General features: G+C 39.8%; 1 protein-coding gene across 1 annotated transcript; it reads right to left on the bottom strand.

Moving 5' to 3' along the window:
• Window positions 1–2,029: 2,029 nt before the first annotated feature.
• LOC103551595 (arylacetamide deacetylase-like) lies at window positions 2,030–19,090 on the bottom strand. The gene is given in 5 exon segments (XM_008521119.2): window positions 2,030–3,292; window positions 5,516–5,687; window positions 6,962–7,031; window positions 9,097–9,319; window positions 18,338–19,090. Coding segments are annotated over 5 exon segments (1,200 nt in total). The 5' UTR covers window positions 18,476–19,090; the 3' UTR covers window positions 2,030–2,695.
• Between the last annotated feature and the right edge of the window lie 1,822 nt (window positions 19,091–20,912).

The following is a 20,912-nucleotide window of genomic DNA, read 5'->3' as shown; positions in this document are numbered from 1 at the left end:
CTAGAAACATTCCACTGCGAAGAGATCAGGGAACAAGGATAGTGCAGAAAATGTGACTGAGAAGAAGAGACAGATGGAAGCTGGGGGGGGGGGGTGGGGGTGGGCAGGCGGTGTGTGCAAGGAACTGATTATAATGACTGACTGTAGAACTTAATCTGAGTAGGGAAGAAAATAAAAAAATAAGAGCAGAATGAGGAATTGTAAAATTGGAGTATTGTGGAAATTGGGAGTATTAGTGGGAGTGACCTGAAAAGACAGCAGGTGACAGTTACCCTATTTGTTACTGAGTTTTTGTCAGTAATGAGGTCTAAGGAAGATCATAAGGGCAAATGGTTTATGCAGAATGGAGGACAAGATCGTTGTGGGGGAGGTGCAAGTCAAACAACTTAAAGTCTATGTCTCTAGTTGTATCATCCATCCCGATTTTGATCCCTGGTTGTAATATTAGAGATAGTAACAGTGAGCTGAAAGGTGAAATCTTTGAGACACAAGAGCCAGTACTCAGAGGCCAGGAGATGACTACATAAAAGGAAGAGTCATTGGTGATATAGTTGGTCACCATGATACAGGAGGCTGTCAGGAGAGAGAATAGTCTGGCAAGAAGCCACCTGGTGAGGTGGGGATGCCTATAATTATTCATCTTTTTTACCTTGTAGAAACCAAAAGTAGGGATCTGGATCGACTTTTGTACCAGAAATTTAACCTGTAGGTGAAGAACAGGGAATTCTTCCGTTGCTGTTGCTGTGTTAGTTAGCGCTCCCACCCTCTACTGTATCTTCAGGCAGGAATTCTGGAAAAACACAGTCCAATTAATATCAGGTCGTTGCATCATTATTATGTGCATAGCTTTAACAAGCTATTTTGTTTCATGACTCGTGTCCATATTTAAATGAAGCTTCCTATTTCAAATTAAGACTATGTCCACACATGGAAATTAACACATATTATTTTGATTGATGGGTAGGTGATTGAAGGAGGTAAAGGAGTGGGACATAGAGACGCAAGTAAAAAAGGAAAAAGGAAAGCCCTGTTCAACTAACTGAATATACAAATATCACAATACACAAATATCCCAATGATGTTCCATTGGGAACCACAGATACGATTCATTTGTACCTCCATCCCATGTAATATATGACCCCAAACATTCCTATGTATTTTCCACAAGTAATTTACGCCACTTATTCCTATAGAATCTGTGGCCTATCTGCTAGTTGCCTATCCATTTCTCACTTATTATTTTACTTGAAAGAATACTAATTTTGTTCAGGATGATGTGCACAGGTTAAAAAATATGACTCCTCAAGCAACCTTGGCAGCTAAGGGTGTCCACGTGGAAATGAAATTCTGTAAAATGAGACATAAAATGAGAAACATATTGGGTGGGACTTCCAGGAATGCTACTGTTTTTCCTAATAAAAATAGAAATGAAAGTTTGTGATTCTCCCATCCCCCAAACAACACCTTTTTCTGTCTGACAATAGCCTTGATTTCTGGTGACCGTGAGAAGCCCTGAGCTGCCTTCCTCAGTGCTTCCTCAGAATTATCAAACGTTGTGTAACATGTGGCTGCTACAGTCTATTCTCCATAGACATGCCATAGACAGAAGGTTTGTGTCTCCCCACATTTCATATGTTGAAGCCCTGCCTTCCCATGTGGTGGTATTAGGAGGTGGACCCATGGGAGGTAATTAAGATTAGATGAGGTCATGAAGGTAGAGCCCTTATGAAAGGGATTAGTGGCCTCATAAGAGTCATGAGAGAGCTTGCTTCCTCTTCCTGCCTTCTGCCATGTGAGGTACAGTGAAAAGCTGGCAGTCTGCAACCCAGAAGACTGCTCTCATTGGAACTTGTCTATGCTGACACCCTGAGCATCCAGAATTGGGAGAAATAAATTTCTGTTGTTTATAAGCCACCACTCTGGCATTGTGTTTTACCAGCCCAAACTGTCTAAGACAGTCCAAGAACACACCAATTTAATCTTAGTTTTCCCTCTACTATGCCCATATGGACATAAGAACTTTCAGAGATTCAAATTTTTCAATTCAGTTTTATTATTTCTTCCATGTCCTCAGCTCCACTCACCACTGCTACATGTGGAGGTACCGCCTCCCACTTCAGTGTTCCTAATTGCTCACAAGAATAGAGCTGCTTTTCCCTAAAGTACCTGAGAGATCACTGGCATTATTTTTGTTTCGTAGCACAGGTTTGCATTAAGAAGTGAATTTTATAGTGCTAGACATTATACTGAGGCAAACGCTTTGAAGAAGAGTTAGCACACAACTCATGTTAGTGCCCCCCAGGCGGCATCTGGAGGCTCCACATCGCACTAATTGAAGTTCTGGCACTTCACGAGCCAGACATGTTTGTTCAAAACTGTCTTCTCAACAGCAATATTACCAGGCAATCAAAAAACTAGGGCTGTAAATTAGAGATAGAAAAAAGGAGTAACAATAGCAAGAAAAAAATATGTGGGAAAGTAGATATTTTCTAAGGTATAGAAGTGAATAAACAACACAGAATAAGGAATAGAGGAGAAACCGCTGAGTTAAAAATATAAACCAACAACGCTATAGCTATGAGGACCTTAGAAAGGTCACGGGGATACACAGCAATTCAAACACCCTTTGATTATCACTAATTTGTTTCCTATCTTGAGGTTTGCATATTTTTATGAACCACTGCTCAGATTTTTACTATAGATTTTCACTTAGCCAGTTTAAATACTGATTTTGTGTTCTATGTCCAATTTTAAATTCATGATAGGAAAGTATTCCTTGGAATCCGTCCTCAACGTGGTTATGGGTCACCCTAACTCCAGCGTTCCGAACTCGGGAGACGTACATGAGTCCATCGTCTCTTAACACGTCATACTGACAGGTGATGACGTAGGTCAAGGGTAAACGATGCAACTTTCTGTCATCAGCCAACAAGGGGGATGCCCTCACATCTAGAAACCCTGGATATTTTTTAGCCAACTGAGAGCTACCAAGAGTTGGACTGTTATAAAATTGCCCTTTCTTAAACTTCTCAGGAAGCAAAGAACTCCAATTAACATACTGGAACAGATAGCTTGATTCCACTGGTACGTGCTGATTGAAGAGCATGGCTTTTTCAAGTGATTTGTCTGTGGTAAAGTATTCACTCAAGATCCTGACCCCGAATGATCTGGACAGAGGCGGAAAATGTGCGTTTTCCCGATATGACGGCAAGTCCATATCAAGAGACTGAAGGGCAGGATACACTAAAGACTGGGTCCTGAGTTTGATCTTGACATCTGGGTCATCTAGGAGCTGAAAACAATTTAACATAAGTTGCTCAAAGAATAGTTTTCATTTAGAAATATATTTTTTCATTTAAAAACAATAGGTTTACATGAGGTAAATTCAGAATCTCAAAAAGATAATCAAAAACAACAAGAAATATGTCTCAAAAAACTCTCCAATTTTCAATATTATATCTAAGATTAGGTTTCTATACTTAAATACCGTGAATGTAGACCAAGTGATGTGTACAACTTTCCTCATGGGGAGTGGGAGAGAGGACGTCTGCTCTGTGATCTACTCTCCCGACCAAGAACGGCAATCAGAGGAAACTGATTCTTTTCAAGCAAAAAGTTTACGTACATATATTATTATACCAACAGACATTCCTATTTAAGGGAAAGATCATGTAACTAGAAATTCTAATTTGGCTCTGACATTAAACAGATGAATCTTGGGCAAAAGTCTAATTCATTTTAACATTTATGTGTTCTAAATATTCAAATTACACTAATGCATTAAGACAAATTTATCTACAAATTAACATGCATATATTTGAGGTGTAGTAAAGTGTTCCTATTAATTGGATGCATGTGTGTCCCCATATTTGGAGGGCCCTGGACTTTGACTTCAACTCTCTAGCCCTGAAAAGCTTCCAGAGCTCATCTTGATTGAACAGAATCCTTTTGATTGGCATATGCCTTTAGGGTGGAGAGGTCATTGAGTCCTGGGTTTATTGTTGTAGGGTTTTGTTTCTAGTTTTTTAAACATTTCGGGGGACTGGCTCCATGGCTGAGTGGTTAAGTTCACACACTCTGCTTCGACGGCCTGGGGATCACCAGTTCGGATCCTGGGCACCGACCTACACACCACTCATCAAGCCATGCTGTGGTGGCATCCCACATAGAAGAGCTAGAATGCTAACAACTAGGATATGCAACTATGCACTGGGGCTTTAGGGAGAAAAAAAAAGAGGAAGATTGGCAACAAATGTTAGCTCAGGGCCAATCTTCCTTTCCAAAAACAAAAAGTATAAAAAAAAAACTTTGGCCTGGCAATTTTTCATATCTTCTTAGCTCATTGATGCTTTCCTGAATACTTTATCCAGATTTCTAATAATTATGGGTCAGAATTAGTTGGCCTGACCTACATAAGAAGAAGGGCTTATTATGCAACACAGTAAAAAAAAAACTCTGATGCTTGAGGAGATTAGGTTTGTCCAAGGTCGCAGTTAGACATTCCTTCAGCTCCAAAAATCTGTGTTGTCTCCTGATGTGTGTTCTTTGTATTCATCAATATGCCTCTCGGAGCAACAATGAGTAGGGAACATGGAACTAAATTTCTGGAAAGTAGCAGATATCTGCTCTGCAGTATATTTAGAACAAATCACCGAATTCACATCTTTCCTTTGGCTAGAAATCATGAGAAGGTTATCTTAAAGGTACCGGAAGCCAAAGCTTATATACTTTAAAATGTGTATAAAAGTGAATAATAAAATCAAAGCAAGTTTTGTTTCATTGCACAAGTTAATGTGCAATATTTATGATTAGAGTCATTTATTAAATTGAAGACATTCACTTGCAAATCTCTAAGGAAGTTTTTCCTATAGCCACATTGTTCTAATCTATTAGTGCCTGGCTTATTTCTTAAGTCAGATAACCAGTATCAAAACCAATTTTACTCATAATCTATTAGACTAATTATAATTATGTACCATGTTAAACTGGTAACTAAGTGTCCAGTTTTAGCTAGATGTCATAGAAATAGTATGAAAATTGATATCTGAAAATTATAATTCCTTCCACAAGTAAACGATATCTGTGAATCTGCTAAAATTTTTGTCTATGGGCAATTTGATTATTCTGATAACAGTTTTCATGCAAATTTTAGCTTATTCTACTGAAGAATACTAAAATCATCTGATTCTCTAGTTACGGTGATTGGTGTCATTGATTGATTTCACAAATAGATCCATTAATATAACAAAACAGTGTGATACTTAGCTGACCATATTAATTTTGTTTAAACTAATGACTTACAAAGGGGATGTTACCATTTTATTAAAAACACTCTGGCAGGAGGTAAGAATAAAAGCAGCAGGCACATAAAAGTGCTTTCATATTAATCTCTATGTATCCATGATCTCTAATACATTAATATAATGACATAATGGCATTGATATTTTAACATTTGAAATAAATATATTTAAGTACAGGATATTTTCAGAAAATGAAACAAATTTGAGCACCATACCTGTTGAGCCACTGCTGCAGCTAAGTTCCCTCCGGAGCTCGTCCCAGAAATACCGACTCTCTCGGGATCTACACCGCGCTCATCAAGCACATCTTGGCGTAAGAACCACCTTGTCGCATTATATACATCTTCAAATTGATTTGGAAAGTGATGTTTAGGCGCCAGTCTGTAGCTGTGGACAGAACAACAATGTTCTTCAAGTCAATTATTTTTAATAAAAAAATGTGTGTGTGTGCAGCTCTAACCCTAAAATCAAAAGTAAAATTTTGCTTTAGCAAACCTGATATTTTGAGCCATTACAAATTCAAAGACAGACTTTATCCTTATGTCAATGCTTGATGTGAAGGCATTTATGAAAGTCATTTTTACACAAGTAAAGGCTTGAATGCAAAACTTGGATTAGGCTTAAGGAAAAAAAAAGAAAACCCAGGTAATAATTTCCCCTAAATAAACTTCCCCAGAATGTTATTTTCTTTGTAATTACTATACTTTATTAGTAAACAATAAATAGCAAGCAAATCTTAGGACTTATTCCATTCCAATTTAATCTAATGATCAAGTTCACATGTAGTTACTGGTTTGTTTTTTGTCATAGTTTCTTCATTTTTCTGTTCATTCCCATTGGGTTTATATTCTGTTATTAATTATTGATCTAGAGCGCCACTTTTTTTCTTTTTGGTGAGGAAGATGGTCCCTAAGCTAACATCTGTGCCAATTTCCCTCTACTTTGTATATAGAATGCCACCACAGCATGGCTTGATGAGCGGTGGACCACACCCAGGATCTGAACCTGCAAACCCAGGGCCCCCAAGGCGTAGCGCATGAACTTAACCACTATACCACCAGGCCAGCCTCTAGAATACTTTTTGGAAATAGCTTTTGCCTGAATTCCTATATGTTATTTGATGCTTAATTGCTTTTAATGATGAATTATACCAAAAATATACTATACTAATTGCTTTAAATGTATTTTATCACCTAATCCTCTAAACAACTCTATGATATAGAAAATATTATATGACTCCCAGTTTACATATGAGAAAACTGAGCTAAAATGATATTTAACTGGCACAAAGTCATTTAATTAATTCTAGAATGAGGCTTTGAACTGGATTTCCTGACTACAAAGCTCTCCTTCTTATTCACTCTGTTAATTAGGAGTAGGCTAGAAATCCAGCGGAGGTCATTTGTCCATAAGATGCAATAGTTTAATTTTATTCTAACAATTTCTTGACTTCCTGTTTTTGATCCATGCTTGACCTAACTACACAACTCTTTTCTCTCTGACTCCTTTTCTGGTCATACTCAAGCTTACTTTCTCTATTCTCACCGTCTCTGTTTCATTTGAGACACTCCTGGCATAACCCAGGTGTGAGCAAGACAGCTGAGAACATTTTACTATATTAGGCAGCTGGCCAAACCCAAGCAAACCAACAGTGCTCTTACTTGGTTGAAATGACAACAGCATCAAGTCTATCAGCCGTCCGTCTTGACAGAAGGTCATAGCTAAACAAAGCTGAGATAAAAGAAAATCAAATCAGAGACTGACAAGTGATTCGATGGGTGTTTCCTCCAGCAGAAAGCCAACTACGACACCTTGTTCCTCACTGAAATGTTCGGGGGAAAATATGTCTAATATTGCATCATCGTTATGGAAGGTGAATCCTTCACTCAGTGATCTTTTAATGCATGTTGTCTGCTCTCCTGTCCTTCCCCCCATTTTCACACTGGATAATTTAAACCAACTTCATTCTCTTTAACATTAATCTCTTCTCCCTTCATTCAGCAGGCATTAGGTGTTGAAAGTACAAACACATAAACATGAACGGCCTGACTTTCAGGAAGTACAGTCTACTGCAAACAGGGGCAGGGAGGGGCAGGCATACAAACAAAAAGCAATAATGCAAAATAGTAATTGCTTTAATGGAGGGATATAGAAAGTGCTGCATGGCAAGAGTATTAGACTTCATCAAAACTGCCAGGGGAAGATAAAGAAGAGTAAAGAGGAAGAAGAGACAGCGGAGACATGATTTCTGTATTCATATTTTCCAGGCAGACAAGAAGGAAGGTGTTTTCTGGGGTTTTTTGACCATGTATACGGGGTGGGGATGGGTCACACATGTTTGCTATTGGGCTTGGGTAAGTGCTCCGTTTTGTATATAAGAAAATTTTAAGTAGATAAAATAGCTTTTGCTAGTAACAAGAGGAGGGAGAAATCATAAAGTGCTAAAGGAGAAGTATCAGGATATGAGGTTGTCACAAAGGTTGTGTCATGTGGGCCGCAAAAAGGGGAGTAGAGGTTACCTTGTGATGCTTCCAAAGTCAGGTGCTGAATAATCTTAAATTGTCAAATACAGATTAAGCTTTAAATTTTTATTTAACACTTACTATATAAAGTCATGCTTATATTTTGAATGAGAGCACACATTTTTGTGCTTCTATTTAATATTGAAATAGAAAGCATGAGGCAAATACTATTGTGTTCCAGAGCTTGCTGGTACTCAGCTCCTTTACCTTGGTAGGCATAGTCCTGTTCTTCATGGGTACTTTGATGGAGAGCTTTCTAAAGAAGTGCCTTGGGCAGTAGGGACTTGAGAACTAACTGAATCATGGCATAGTCAGGTTTTGCCTTAGAAACATCACTTCATTGCCAGCTGATGACTGTGCTGCCTGAATTTATAGAAAATGATAGACAGGATCATAGCCTTTATTGCTCCAATTTACATTTCCAACCTACACCAATGCCTATCAACACCTCTTCTCCTCGAGTCCAGAGGAAAGGCCGGGCTCCTTCTCCCGCGTGTTGCCAACACTTCCCCTCTGCAGTGAATCCGGTTGCCTCCCAGATCCTCTAGGTCGGGCAAACCTCGTCCCCCGCAGCCCCGCCCCGCCCCGCTGCCCCAGTGCGCTGCTCTTAACCGCCGTCTTCACCTTCAGCTTATAAACATGGCCATAGACTGCCCATATATAAATTTAAAATATATGTAACATGAAATATGTTTATAGATAAATAAAATATAAGTTTATGTTATATAAAGTAAAATTATATATTTGATAAAATATTATATATTAGATCTATTTATAGAAAATACATAAAATAAATTGAAAGTATACGTATTTTATGTCAAATAAAACTAAAAATGCCTTTACCCAACTCTGTACTTCTTTTCTATCTAACACCTTTCTTCTCATTTGCTTCATATCTAAGCTTAGGGAAAGACTGGAGTAAGCATCTCCATTTCCTCATTTCATATTCACTATTCCACTCGCTTCACTTTGGTTTTCATTACAACATTTCATCATTTCTGCATTTAACAATACGTTTCTAAGTTCATGAAACACTTCTTCTTCTTACCTGAGATTTGCTACAGCTGTTGGTATTGATTATTCCCTTTCAGAAAGAGATTTAAAATAATTCCTATAGACTAACATACCTCCAAAGAAATAAATTTCAGACAGCTAAAGTGTTCTGTTATCTGTGACAATGTTTAACAGATATATCTTCTTGATATGTTGGAGGCAACATCTTAATAAAATGTAAGCTATATGAGAAACTAAAATTTTCAACAATGGGCACATACCAGCACTCCCCGAGAACCAACCACCACCATGAATAAAAAATAAACCCTTTCTTAGTGTCTCTGACTTTCATTTTGGTACATACATACGGACAGGAACGTTGTTGAAACTTGTGTCCGTCACAGTGACATTTTCATCAGATGTGGGTGGAACTTCTTGAAACCACATAAAGAACGTTATAAGGTTCATAAAATGGGTGATTCCCAATAGTTCAACAAACAGACCCTAAAAGGAGAGTGAGAGAGAGAAAAAAATCAATTAACACCAGGTTACAAATATCAAATGTCAACATTGTTCATGAACATAGAAGTATGCATATATGCTCTCACTGGTCCTGGGTCATGTTGTCACAGGTGAATCTGAACGACACAGTTAAAAGTACTGGAGATTCAGAATCTTTACCACAATAGTTGACTCAGGTGAAAAAGATAAAGAATCAAAGAAGTATTACAACTTGGCAGATTCTATGCTTCCTACTTTGTGTACAAAGATAAACAAGGTAAGTTCTCTACTCAGAGAGGCTCAGAGTCAAGTGGGAGAAATGAATATATAAGCAGTTATAAAACAACACAACTGCATATCTCACAGACATGTACAAAGAACTCTGGCAAAGGTCAATGGGGAGATAAACTAGTTGCCTAGATGTAAGACCTGGGGAGTTTTCAAACAATAGGTGGACTCCGATATGAGTGCTGAAAGGGGAGTGAGTTTGGCCAAACAAAGGAGGAAATCTCACTCTAGGCCAAAGGAACAGACAGAGGGACGCTCCTATTACAATTGGAGAAATGCAGGTAGTTTAGTAAGGCTGTGAAGTGTGGTCCACACAAGGATGCATGAAAGAAAAGGGACGTCAAGAGGTGAGTGTATGCCAAATCATAACGGACTTACAATGTTGGGATTCCAAGAATCAAATAGCCTTATTCTCCAATCTTAAATTGAAAACATGTGGACTATGGTACTAGGTGATCAATTAAATAGCTGGGTCAGTCATTGCCCCAATATATGAAGATAAAATAACTACAAAACCAATGAGCAAAATTGTCAGTTTTCAACACTGAGTCATCCCTGCCTTGTTCCTGAAAGGCAAGTCAGGGAGACACATTTCCCACAGCACCTTGCCAGATGAAACTACGCCACAGAGAGTCACTCTCACAAGATTGAGAGGGCAGAAATGAAGGAAAGCCATTATTTTCTCTGAGCCACCGTGGGCATTCATATGGACATTGACAAACATGTGGCTTTTGATGCGTCTGGTTGTCCTTCCAAGAACTACCACTTCAATGATGTAGGCAGCTGGAATTATCGGTGCCTTCTCTTCACCCCTGCACTCTCAAAGTTGTATATCTCAAACTCCATATTTTTAATCTATTTCTATTGTGATACTTATAGCAGTGTCTATATTCTAACAAAGCCATGATAGATAGAGAATAAAGTCTAGAAGGAGTTCTCAGAAAGGAGACCACTTACGACACACGTTGGAATTAGATAACTGACTTGGTTAGATTTAAGTATAGTGATGGCCTTATTGCCAATGTAAAATGGGACCTGTTAATGCATGAAATGTAATAGCAAAACAATTATTAAATTTAAAATTTGTAATCATCCCTAATAAGGGAGAGTTTTGAGAGACCAAGTAGCTGTTGTAACAAAACATTACAGCAAAAATGATGAGTTCAAGCATTGACTGCACTTGAAAGTTCACTGAAAGAAAAATTATGTTCTCAAGTTTTTAGTGTTTCAGCTGAAATCACACTCAGTAAAGTAGAGACTCTGCACACATTCCCTAAAAGAAATCTCTTCTCTCTGACATCTCTTTCTGATCTTGCAGATTGTGGAATTACAATGCAAGATGAAGTCACAGTCCTGCCAGATGTCTTAGTTGAATGTCACAGTTTGGTCTATCTTTGACATCTAAGTGATATTCTGAGTACAGGTCTAGAAACACTTATATGGATTTAGAACACCCTAAACTCCCATATCCTACTGAGCCTCCCCCAGCAGAAGCAATAGCAACCAGCCTCAGCAGTGGATGCATTCAAGGAAGATTAGAGGCCAAGTTTCTATAAATCGTAGAGGAAGAAATCCAAAGCCCTAGGAAAATAGTAATATTGGATCTAATTTATTATCATAACCCATAACCCACCCCAACACTATTTCACCAAAGTCCAGAGCATACTCTATACTAAGACGCTGGAAATATATTCTTGAGTGGAACCCTAGCATCTTATAAAACTACCTGTGATGCTAGTCATCTGCTGTCCGCGATGACAGTGGGAGATTCTGACATTGACATGGACTTTCTGATTTCAGTGGGGACGATGAGATTCCCAAAGTCTTGTAGGCCAAGCAGCAGAGATTAAAACCCAAATATAAGGTTTATGTAGCTACTGCAATGAGCAGCAGTGTTGAGACATAATCTCAGAGATCTCTGTCAGCAACTAAGTGATCATAATGTCTGGAAGGCTGTTGTGGTTGGGCAATGGACTGAAGTCTGACTTAATCTGTATTGTTATGGCTTCTCACACAATTTTCAGAGCTAAGCCACTTCACAGACTCAGATCCCTTGAATGAAGGAAAGTCAGGGTGCCCTAAGGGAGGTCCACGCAACACTGTTACAAATGAGTACTATAAGTCAGCTTCTTAGCATTCCCAAAGAAAAGCAAGACCTTTGGCTTGGATGACTTTATACTGGGGAAAGGGGAACACTCAGATTTTGGAAAAGGAATACTGGGCGCTGGTTCTGAAATGGTATTAATTCCTGGGAACTCCAGAGCAACTGTGGCCATTAAGCAGAGTGGGGGCTTGGGGATATCAAGTGTGAAACAGTGTGTTAGACTGATTCCATGTTAAAATGAGTCCAGTGGTTCTGAAAATCCACATTGTGTTTATTCCCCCAGTTTCTCTCAATGAGTAGTTGAATTAGTCATACTTGGTTACTGACAGTGTCCTTCCATTGGCTCCTTGTTCCATCAACTGGGAGACATTATGGAGGTCAGGACCATGTAGCAACACTTGAAACTGCTCCTCCCTACTGAAACAGTGAAACAAAGCAATAGTGCATCCCAGGGAATTGCAAAGATCAGGGCCACAATCAAAGATTTGAAAAATTCAGACATGATGATTTCTGTCGCAAGTCTCGAGGTGACAAAGATTCTCTCCTTGACCAAACACTAGCCAAGCTCCTAAGAGTCCCCTCCCCAACTAGGCATCAGCCTGGCCTACAAAACCACAGACTCTCAACACAAATGGTTTCATCCACCCCCATCTCCCCACGTTAGAAGACTTAAACAAACACTAACATAGTTTCTAAGAAGGTCAAGCTCAAGGTCCCATCGCCAGGATGACCCTAAACCCCTTAAAGCGCCTGCCTGAGAAAGTTCAATGCTCCCCCTAAAATGAACTGTTGGTTCTAGCCAACACCTGACAGATAAGCCCCTGACCATCCTTTCTTAGAGCCTTTGCTAGAAGGCCTTACAACAGTGAGTCCTTCCTCTGTCCCTTTGAGATGTGTATGTATCTTTCCCAAGGACCTGAAAGCCCCTCCTTCGGAATGTAATTGTTAGGAAGAACAGGGCTGCTGTCTCCCAGCCTGTGGGACAACAGAATCTTAACTTCCATAATTGCCAGCTCGCAGACAGACCCAGACAGCCTAATTGCATTTACACTGACCAACCTTTGTCATTTTTCACTTCCTGCCTCTACTGAGCACTCACTTGCTGCCTGCTCTACTCCCATTCTCCCTTTAAAACACCCAGCCATCTCTGTACAAATTGAAGTTGTTCAGTTCACGCTGGAGCCTCTTCCCTGTTACAAGAGTATATTACTGATTGCAATCTGTCCTGATCGCTTTAACCAAGGTGGTAAAGTGTCTGGCTCTGTTTTATTTTGTAAAGGGTGTGTTGACTACATAACTTGTGCAGAGCACAGACGAATGTCTGAGAAAGACGGTGGAACCATCCTAAACGTCTTCAGTTGGTAACTCCACTGCAGCTGCTATTCCAGATGTGACCTCTTTAATGGGCAAATCAACACAGCCCCTGGCATGCAGGGTGCAGCTCGTGATTCAAGAGGGTTTTCCTTCCCTACCAGTCAGCAAAGAAAGCAGTGCACCATCACCGTCTTGCTTCCAGTCTGAGGGAGCCTCCTGCTCCCTGCATAATCTTGTCCACAAGGGCCTTGATTGTCTCTCTCTGCCACAGGACATCACACTGGTCCACAACACTGGGCATCAAGCTTATGGATCTGGTGATCAGGAACTAGCAAATGCCACATATGCGTGACAAAGGGCGCATGGTAAACCTCATGGAAATTTAGGGACTTGTCCTTTGGTCAAGTTTCTGGCCGTTGGTAAGTCTGGGGCTTACTGCAATATTCTTTCCACAGGGAGAGGAAGTTGCTACATCTTGTACCCTCACCACTAAAACAAAGGCAAAAGGCTGCGTGACCCACTTCAGATTATGGTAGCAAAATACTCCCAATTACTTACCCAGGAAGCCTGGTCCTCAGCCCACTGGCTTTGAGCGGGAACTAAAGACAGGGGAGGCTCTGCCTCGGGTCCAGGCTGCACTGCAAACTGCTCTGCCCCCAAGCAGATCCAATGCGGATCAAAGGGTCTGGGGCCGCTGGGGTTGTGGTATGGAGCTCAGGAACTGGTGACTTGGGAGCAAATCCATTCCTCTTCCTCTGAGATATGACCCTGGCTTGCTTTTAAGTACTGGTAACACTTTATACAACTTCCCAATGAAATGAAAATGCAGCTGCCTTACTCCTTCATAGTCATCTGCATCCCTTTTTTCCTACGCTTCCTCATGCTTGTCTATAGTTCATAAGCACATAACACAAAGACAGAAATATATTTACATATAATCGTATATATATGGTGCATTCATTTATATATGTAAGCATATATATGAGTGTATTTATATATGAGTGTATGTGTGAGTACACACACACACACATATCCCGCTAAGTTAACATTCCCCTGTGCGCAGATTTACTCCAGGCCCCGGGATTTTCCTATGCTCTCATACTCCTCTTTTCCCCCAGTTGCAGTAACTAAATCTCTAGTTTCTGCCTTTAGTCACTGTCTCTGTAACCTTCCAAGGACTCCAGATTCACCAAAACAAAATTGGCATCAGAGAAATAGTCATGAAAATAATCACACCTCTACATTTTAACTATTATAAAATTTATCATTTTACACTCTTTTTCTGATGTTCATTTTGGAAAGTTTCCTATTTTTTTACAGACTCCTACCCGAACTCTCATTTTCTCTTACATAAACTGTATTTCCTGCAGCCTTCCTGGGTTTTAAAAGAAAAGCTACACTGAAATTACATCTAACCTGTGTGTTTACTGTATTGGCAAATTCACTGAGCAGAGTCCCCTTTAAAAGCACTGGGAGCAATAATCCCCTGGGATCCCAGAGGGAAGGAAGCAGAGAGGCCTCTGGGAGCAATGACGTCTCTGCAGGGACTCAGGCCAACCCAGGGGGGGCGGTCCCTGGAAGGCAAGTTTCTTCAATGCAAGTGAACATGATATAACTTCACATAATGTACTGGATGTTCACTATGTGCAAAGCACAGTGCTAGAAAGCATGATTAATGCAAGATGCCTGTGATATAGGTCCCAGCCTTCATGGACCATTGGTAAAAATGGACATTCACACAAACAATCTCCAATAAAAGGCAGAATGAAGAAAGACCTTGAACAGGTACTCAGGTAGGAGGAGGGGGGCATCGATTCTCACTGACCAACACAAGGAAGTTTCTGATGGGTGCTCCACTGATCTCAGAATCAACATTAGATCTGAAAAATTATGAGTTTAAAATTTTTATATTTAATGAGAAAGGAGAGAAAATTTGATCAAAGACCAGAAGGACAGGAATTTCAAAGATGCTTATGAAAAGCACTTTATCTGGAAGCTAACCAACTTTCTTGGACTATATGGCTGAATCTATACTGGGAACCAGTAAGGCTGCACTGTGGGGAGCTGTTTTCAGAGCACAGTTGTCCATTCTTTCTTTGTAAGTATTAACAAGCAGCTTAACATGTTATAACTAGCCAACAACAACATAAATGATATAAATGGATCATTAAATATAATCATCAAATAAATCACTTAAAACAATACATTTTTTTTTTAAATGTGGGCATTTTGGAACATAATCTAAGAGTTAAACTGACAATGATCTATTTATAATTTTCTGCTTCATATATTGAAAGGTCATTTCCAGTTATTCTGTATTATTTAATTTCGTGTCTCAGACTAATTTGATCGAAAAGCAATAATGTTATGATATAGACATATATTCAGGAGTTGCCTCAAACCTAGAAGCTTCAAACTGTCCCAATGCAACTAAGAAAAACCTTACAACCCAGTTTAAGGGCAGAAAACACTTTTCATAGGTGCATATAATCCCGAGCCTGAGATAAGTCCGATGGTGTTATTTACTTGCAGTGTTCTTTGTTACCAAGCCTACATGCAACCTCAGGGACCTTCAGGGTACTGCTGAGAAGTCTAGGGGAACTGGCATTGTCGTTACCCATATTTGATATTCCTGTCCTAGGAGATAAGGCTGCATCCCAGATCAGTCAATAGTTGATTCCATTCCGTGACTCCCACTGGTCTCCATCACTGAATTATTAAAAGTTTGTCTTGCCATTCTTCATCTCATGCTCAAATTGATGGGTCGAGCACGGAGTAGGACCAGACAACATTAAGTTCCAATAAGAAGTTGCTAAGGTTTGTTTCTTTGGGGAGAGGAGAGGAGGATGGGAGAAAATTTGACAACTTCATCAGTAGATAATGGGCTTTGTAAGGACTTTGGAAAGATGCCATATTGTATGGTAATCTCATACACTTAGCAAACAAATTAGATTTTTTCTTTAATAAAAGGCATGAGGGCTTTAAGGTAAACCTATACTTTTCTTCTGTAGGAAAGCACACAGAGCAAGAAAGAAAACAGCAAATAAATAATCACAAAGATAAACTCCATTTCTTCCAAGAACCAAGAGTCACAGAAAACTCATGAACTACAAATTACGTGCAGTATTGGACCAAAGCAGCCAAAACCAGCAGAACTGCCCAGAAAACCTTGGTGTTAGCACAGTATGAAAGGCCAGAAAGGAGAGTGAAGGGCCCTAAGAGTGGCAGATCCTAGAAAAAGACAAGAAATATCTACTCCCAGAATGAAAGAGCTTCTGCACAATCAAAGCTTCCCAGGAGCAGGACAGGAAGGAACCGGCCTGATGGTGAGAGACACAGCCCTGGAAACTCAGAGCCACCCAGGAGGGTCCCAGGAAACTGAGCTGAGAAGGAACTTCCAAGGGGAGGGCTACACTGGGAGGGCGTGGCCGGATCCTTTGCTAACAGCTGTCAGTGAGGGACCAGGGCATTCAGGAGAATAGGTGAGAATTTCCAGGTTTCCAGGCACAGAAACAAACTGCAGCAATACGAGTCCTTGAGCACAAAAACCACTGAAAGAAAAATGTCTTGACCCTACCTCTGCTCCCCAGCACATTCTTGAAATAGCTTGTCCAAGAAAACTCATCTCATTCAAATAAAAATAACACAAAAGTTGTATTCACAACATTTAATCAAGGTGCTATGTTCTATAAAAAATAGCAAGGCTCCAACACACGAAGAAAACAAACTGGAAAAAAGTTGCTACAAGGCAGATGCAATGAGTTACACGATACTGTAAAAGGAATTTTTAAAATAACATAAAAAGAAATATTACGAAGCAGAAATACACATCTCCAAGGAAGATACAGCGATATCTGGAGGGGATCCCTAGTCAAAATGATGGGAGACCGAAAACTGGTCCCGTAGAACTCAGAAAAAGAAGAGAAGAAGAAAAACAAAATAACCTCAGAAAGAAACACCAAATTAAAAGAAACCCAAGGTAGTCTATCTGATAGAAATAAGAAAAACAAACAAAAGGAAAGAAAAACGAAGAAAAGATTAAAAAGTACTAAAGAGAAAACGACCTTGCTTTAGAAGACACACAAAGAGGACTATATGCGTGTACAAAGGTGTGTATATAAATATATATACACATAATTTACCCAAATACTGAGAAATCAAAACAATGAACCAAAATAACTATTTTTAAATACAATTCAAGAATAATTTTTTTTTCTTTTGCTGAGGAAGTTTCACCCTGAGCTAACATCTGTTGCCAATCTTCCTCTATTTTGTACATAAGCCGCCATCACAGCATGGACACTGATGGATAAATGGTGTACGTCTGCACCCGGGGGCCAAAGCTAGGCTGCCAAAGCAGAGCACACCAAACTTAACCACTAGGCCCCTGGGGCTGGCCCAAGAATAACTTTTAAAAATTAAGACTTGAAATTCTATTCTAGTGAGATTGACCCAAATTCAGCTACAACCTATGTCCTAATAGAATTACTAAAAGATGACCAAATCACTAATAAGAAAAGGAAAATAAGACATGTATCACACTTATTCAGAGCTACATTAAATGTCAGAAGAGAGTGTTAAAACACCTAAAACAATACACAAGGAAAGACAAAACGAGCTAAGTGTTATAATACCCAGGCTAGCTCTACTTGAATTTTCTTTTCTTTTTTTTGGTACAGGAAGGCAATTTGCTACAGAGAAGCTTAAGAGAGATAACGCATGGTTTCCCTTCCAAGCAATGAGTTTCACTGGAAAAGAACCGCGGGTCTCCGAGGACCAGCCACGGACTCCCGGTGGGCAGCCAGCCAGCGCTGCCCTTCACCTCAGCAGCTCAACCTCGACAGCTGGAAGTCACACGCGCCCATTTTCCCTTGGCTTTTTACCAGTGACCTGCTTACAACTATTTCAGTGAGAACGTATTTTCATGTCTGAATACAAGATTATGGCCTAGAATTCTCTAAGTAATCACAATACTGCTAAATTCTTCCATTTCCGAAGTTCATACTTTAAAATGCCGCATTCTGGCAGCATTCGTGCCGTAAAACTCACAATAAGACCTTTTGTTTTCCCCAGCCAGCATGTTTTGCCTTTTAATATTTAAAATCAGAACTATTGACTACTTCCTCCATATTCGTTCTGTTAGGAGTCTGCATTAAGGAAGAGTTAAATTGCAAAAAAGCTTTTACAATCAGCAAGCAAACTTTAAGAGCAGAATTTCCAAGACAGTAGAAATTCTAAAAAATAATGAAACAGAAAATTACTTTTCTTCTGATTAAACTGTTAAATATTCAGAGTCGATAAAATTCTATACTTACCAAATTTCTTATACTTCTCGAAACCGTGTCCACCCAAACCAGTCTCCATGGTTCCTCAATGTTATCTGGTAGAGGCGTGTAGACGTAATATGCCCCGAGGATGCCCATGGTCAGGAGCAAAATAGTCTTTCTTCCCATGATGTTTCTCTCTGCCCTTTCTACTTGGCAGCACAGGAAGTGCACTTCTGAAACGCTGAAAGATTATTTTATACCCAGTAGAGATCATAGTGATGTGAATTAAGGCTGCCCCAGCTAGAGAGGCCCAAGGTGACCTGGCCTACATGCCAAACTATACGACCCAGTGGACTTTTTTTATGGTATGAATTAGGACTGCCCCAGGGAGAGAAGCCCGGGGTATCCTCACCTGCATGCCGATCTATATGGCCAGATTCGTATCTAAAGTTATATGACCGCACAATAACCAGACCCCATCTGCACTGAAATCATTTAATGACTTTTTACATCATGTTTTTCTTTTTTTCCAGTAAAAATAAGTCACATACCCATGCCTTATAAAATTAGCCCTAACCCTCAACTCAGGGCAGCAGCAGGAGCTCTGCCTGCCCATGGGTCCTGTCCCCATGCTATTCCACACTATTCTCTAAATAAAAGAGCACTACTGCCAGATCTTGAGAGTCTAAGAAATCTTTCTTTCGACACCTCGGCTCACGGACCCCGCATCAATAGTGCTACCCAATTTCTTGAACACAAAATTCACTGGTCAGTTTGTCGTTTCATAGGCCATCCAGAAATAACTAAACTTAGTCAAAGCACAAAGGATGGACTATGCAAAACAAACAGAACCTGCTGTCTGGAAGTTCTGTCAAACCCAACACCCTTGGGTTGTTGCTAGGCAGTCAAAAACAAACATTCATTTCACAACTGCTACATGCAGAAAACTTTAACTATTTTTTTTTAAAGGCCATAGAAAAATTCAAATAACAAACCTCAGAGTGGAGGAAGGCAAACAAATATTGTAAAAGTATTGAGAGCTTTTACAACGTAAGATGGATACGGTCGCATGAATTTTATATTATCTTTTATTGTCTTCCAACAATTACGATAATCAATGAATAATACTAATTATGTTAAAATTATACAACAATCATGGAGACAGCTAACAGTTTTTGAGCACTTACTCTGTACCCCAAGCAGTGTGCTAAACCAATTCAATCTATTTAATCCTCAATAGGCTTATTGTCATACGGGAGAGAGGGAAGCTGAGACTGAGGGACGTCTAGAGAGTTGTACGAGCTCGTTCAGCAGTACGGAGCGAAGCCAGGACAGTCTTCCGTGAGCGCTCATTCAACCGCCCTTGTCCCAGAGTTTAATTAGTCTCAGATTACAGAGAAGCAACTGAGATCAGAAGATGAAGTAACTTGTCAAGGTCCTACGAAAACAAGTAGTAGTGTGAGAGACGTTTACTGCTCACTGAGTGTCCACGCCCCCCTGTGCTTTTTAGATCTCTGCTCTTGCAGTTAAGTGAGGTTATGGGACTAGTGCTGGACAAAGGGATCTGACAGAAGTTCATGTGTGTCACTTCCAGACAGAAGTAGTTAAGATCCACAAAACCTGGAGACTATCTTTTGAAACGGTGGCATCACCAAATACAGGTCCTTTGGATTGCTGAGTGACCCAAGAGTTCAGTTGCTCAAACTCCCTAAGAATTTTCTTAAGGAGCAAGTAAGTTTTACACCAAGTTTCAAGTATTGTATGACTTAATCCTCATATCGTGTCGAATGTATGGTATCACTCAATCCTCACGTCACCAGTGGAAGGCAAGAACTAACATGACAAGACGTTTGCTTTCCTTCCCAAGGTCACATCATTACATGTTTCCAAAGCTGTTGTGTTAGCCTGGATCCTCTGGCTCTAAGGTCTTTACTCTCAACAGTCTGCAAATTAATGAGATGTGGGAATTCCCAGGAGCTAGTTACATCCATGTAGCATCACTGTTTAGTTTTATTTGAACTGTCGCTTGAACTTTCAGCACCTGCATCCCCCTTTTCCTACCTGTATCTGCCTTTTCTCTCTAACTCAGCACTGGGCAGGTACTGACATCAGCTTCTCTTTCCACACTCAGCTTCATCTGGGAGACAAATTTATTTGGAGCATAATAAAGTATTCAAGAAAACTGAGAGTATTTTGATCAATAGGGCACCTGGCCTAGAGGATAACCAACCCTGAAGTTACTTGACAACACCTCAAGTCTGTCTACTGTCCATCTTGACAGATCATACTGAAAAAGACTTCAAATAAAAAAAAATAAAATCAAAGTATTAATGAGAATTAACAAATGATGTGATTCTGTTTCTTTCTTTACAGACAGCCTCCTGCGATAGTTTGATATGTCTATAATTTACCTGGGAATCCTAGGGAGAAAATCTCAGGGTGGTCTCAAACATAATTAATGAACACACTGGTCAGTGATTTTTTGACTTGCCCTGATCAGCTTTCTTTTCCATTTCCACATTGGTTATTCTAAACAAGTGCCGTTCTCTCAGGACCCATCCAGACCCTATTCCAGCAGCCAACACTGATGCAGCTGTCTTCTATATGATTGGCTTGCTGTGAG

Source organism: Equus przewalskii, chromosome 15 (assembly GCF_037783145.1).
Source record: "Equus przewalskii isolate Varuska chromosome 15, EquPr2, whole genome shotgun sequence".
Lineage (NCBI taxonomy): Eukaryota > Metazoa > Chordata > Mammalia > Perissodactyla > Equidae > Equus > Equus przewalskii.
The sequence above is the reverse complement of the archived record's forward strand: the minus strand, read 5'-3'. Positions and strand labels throughout refer to the sequence as shown.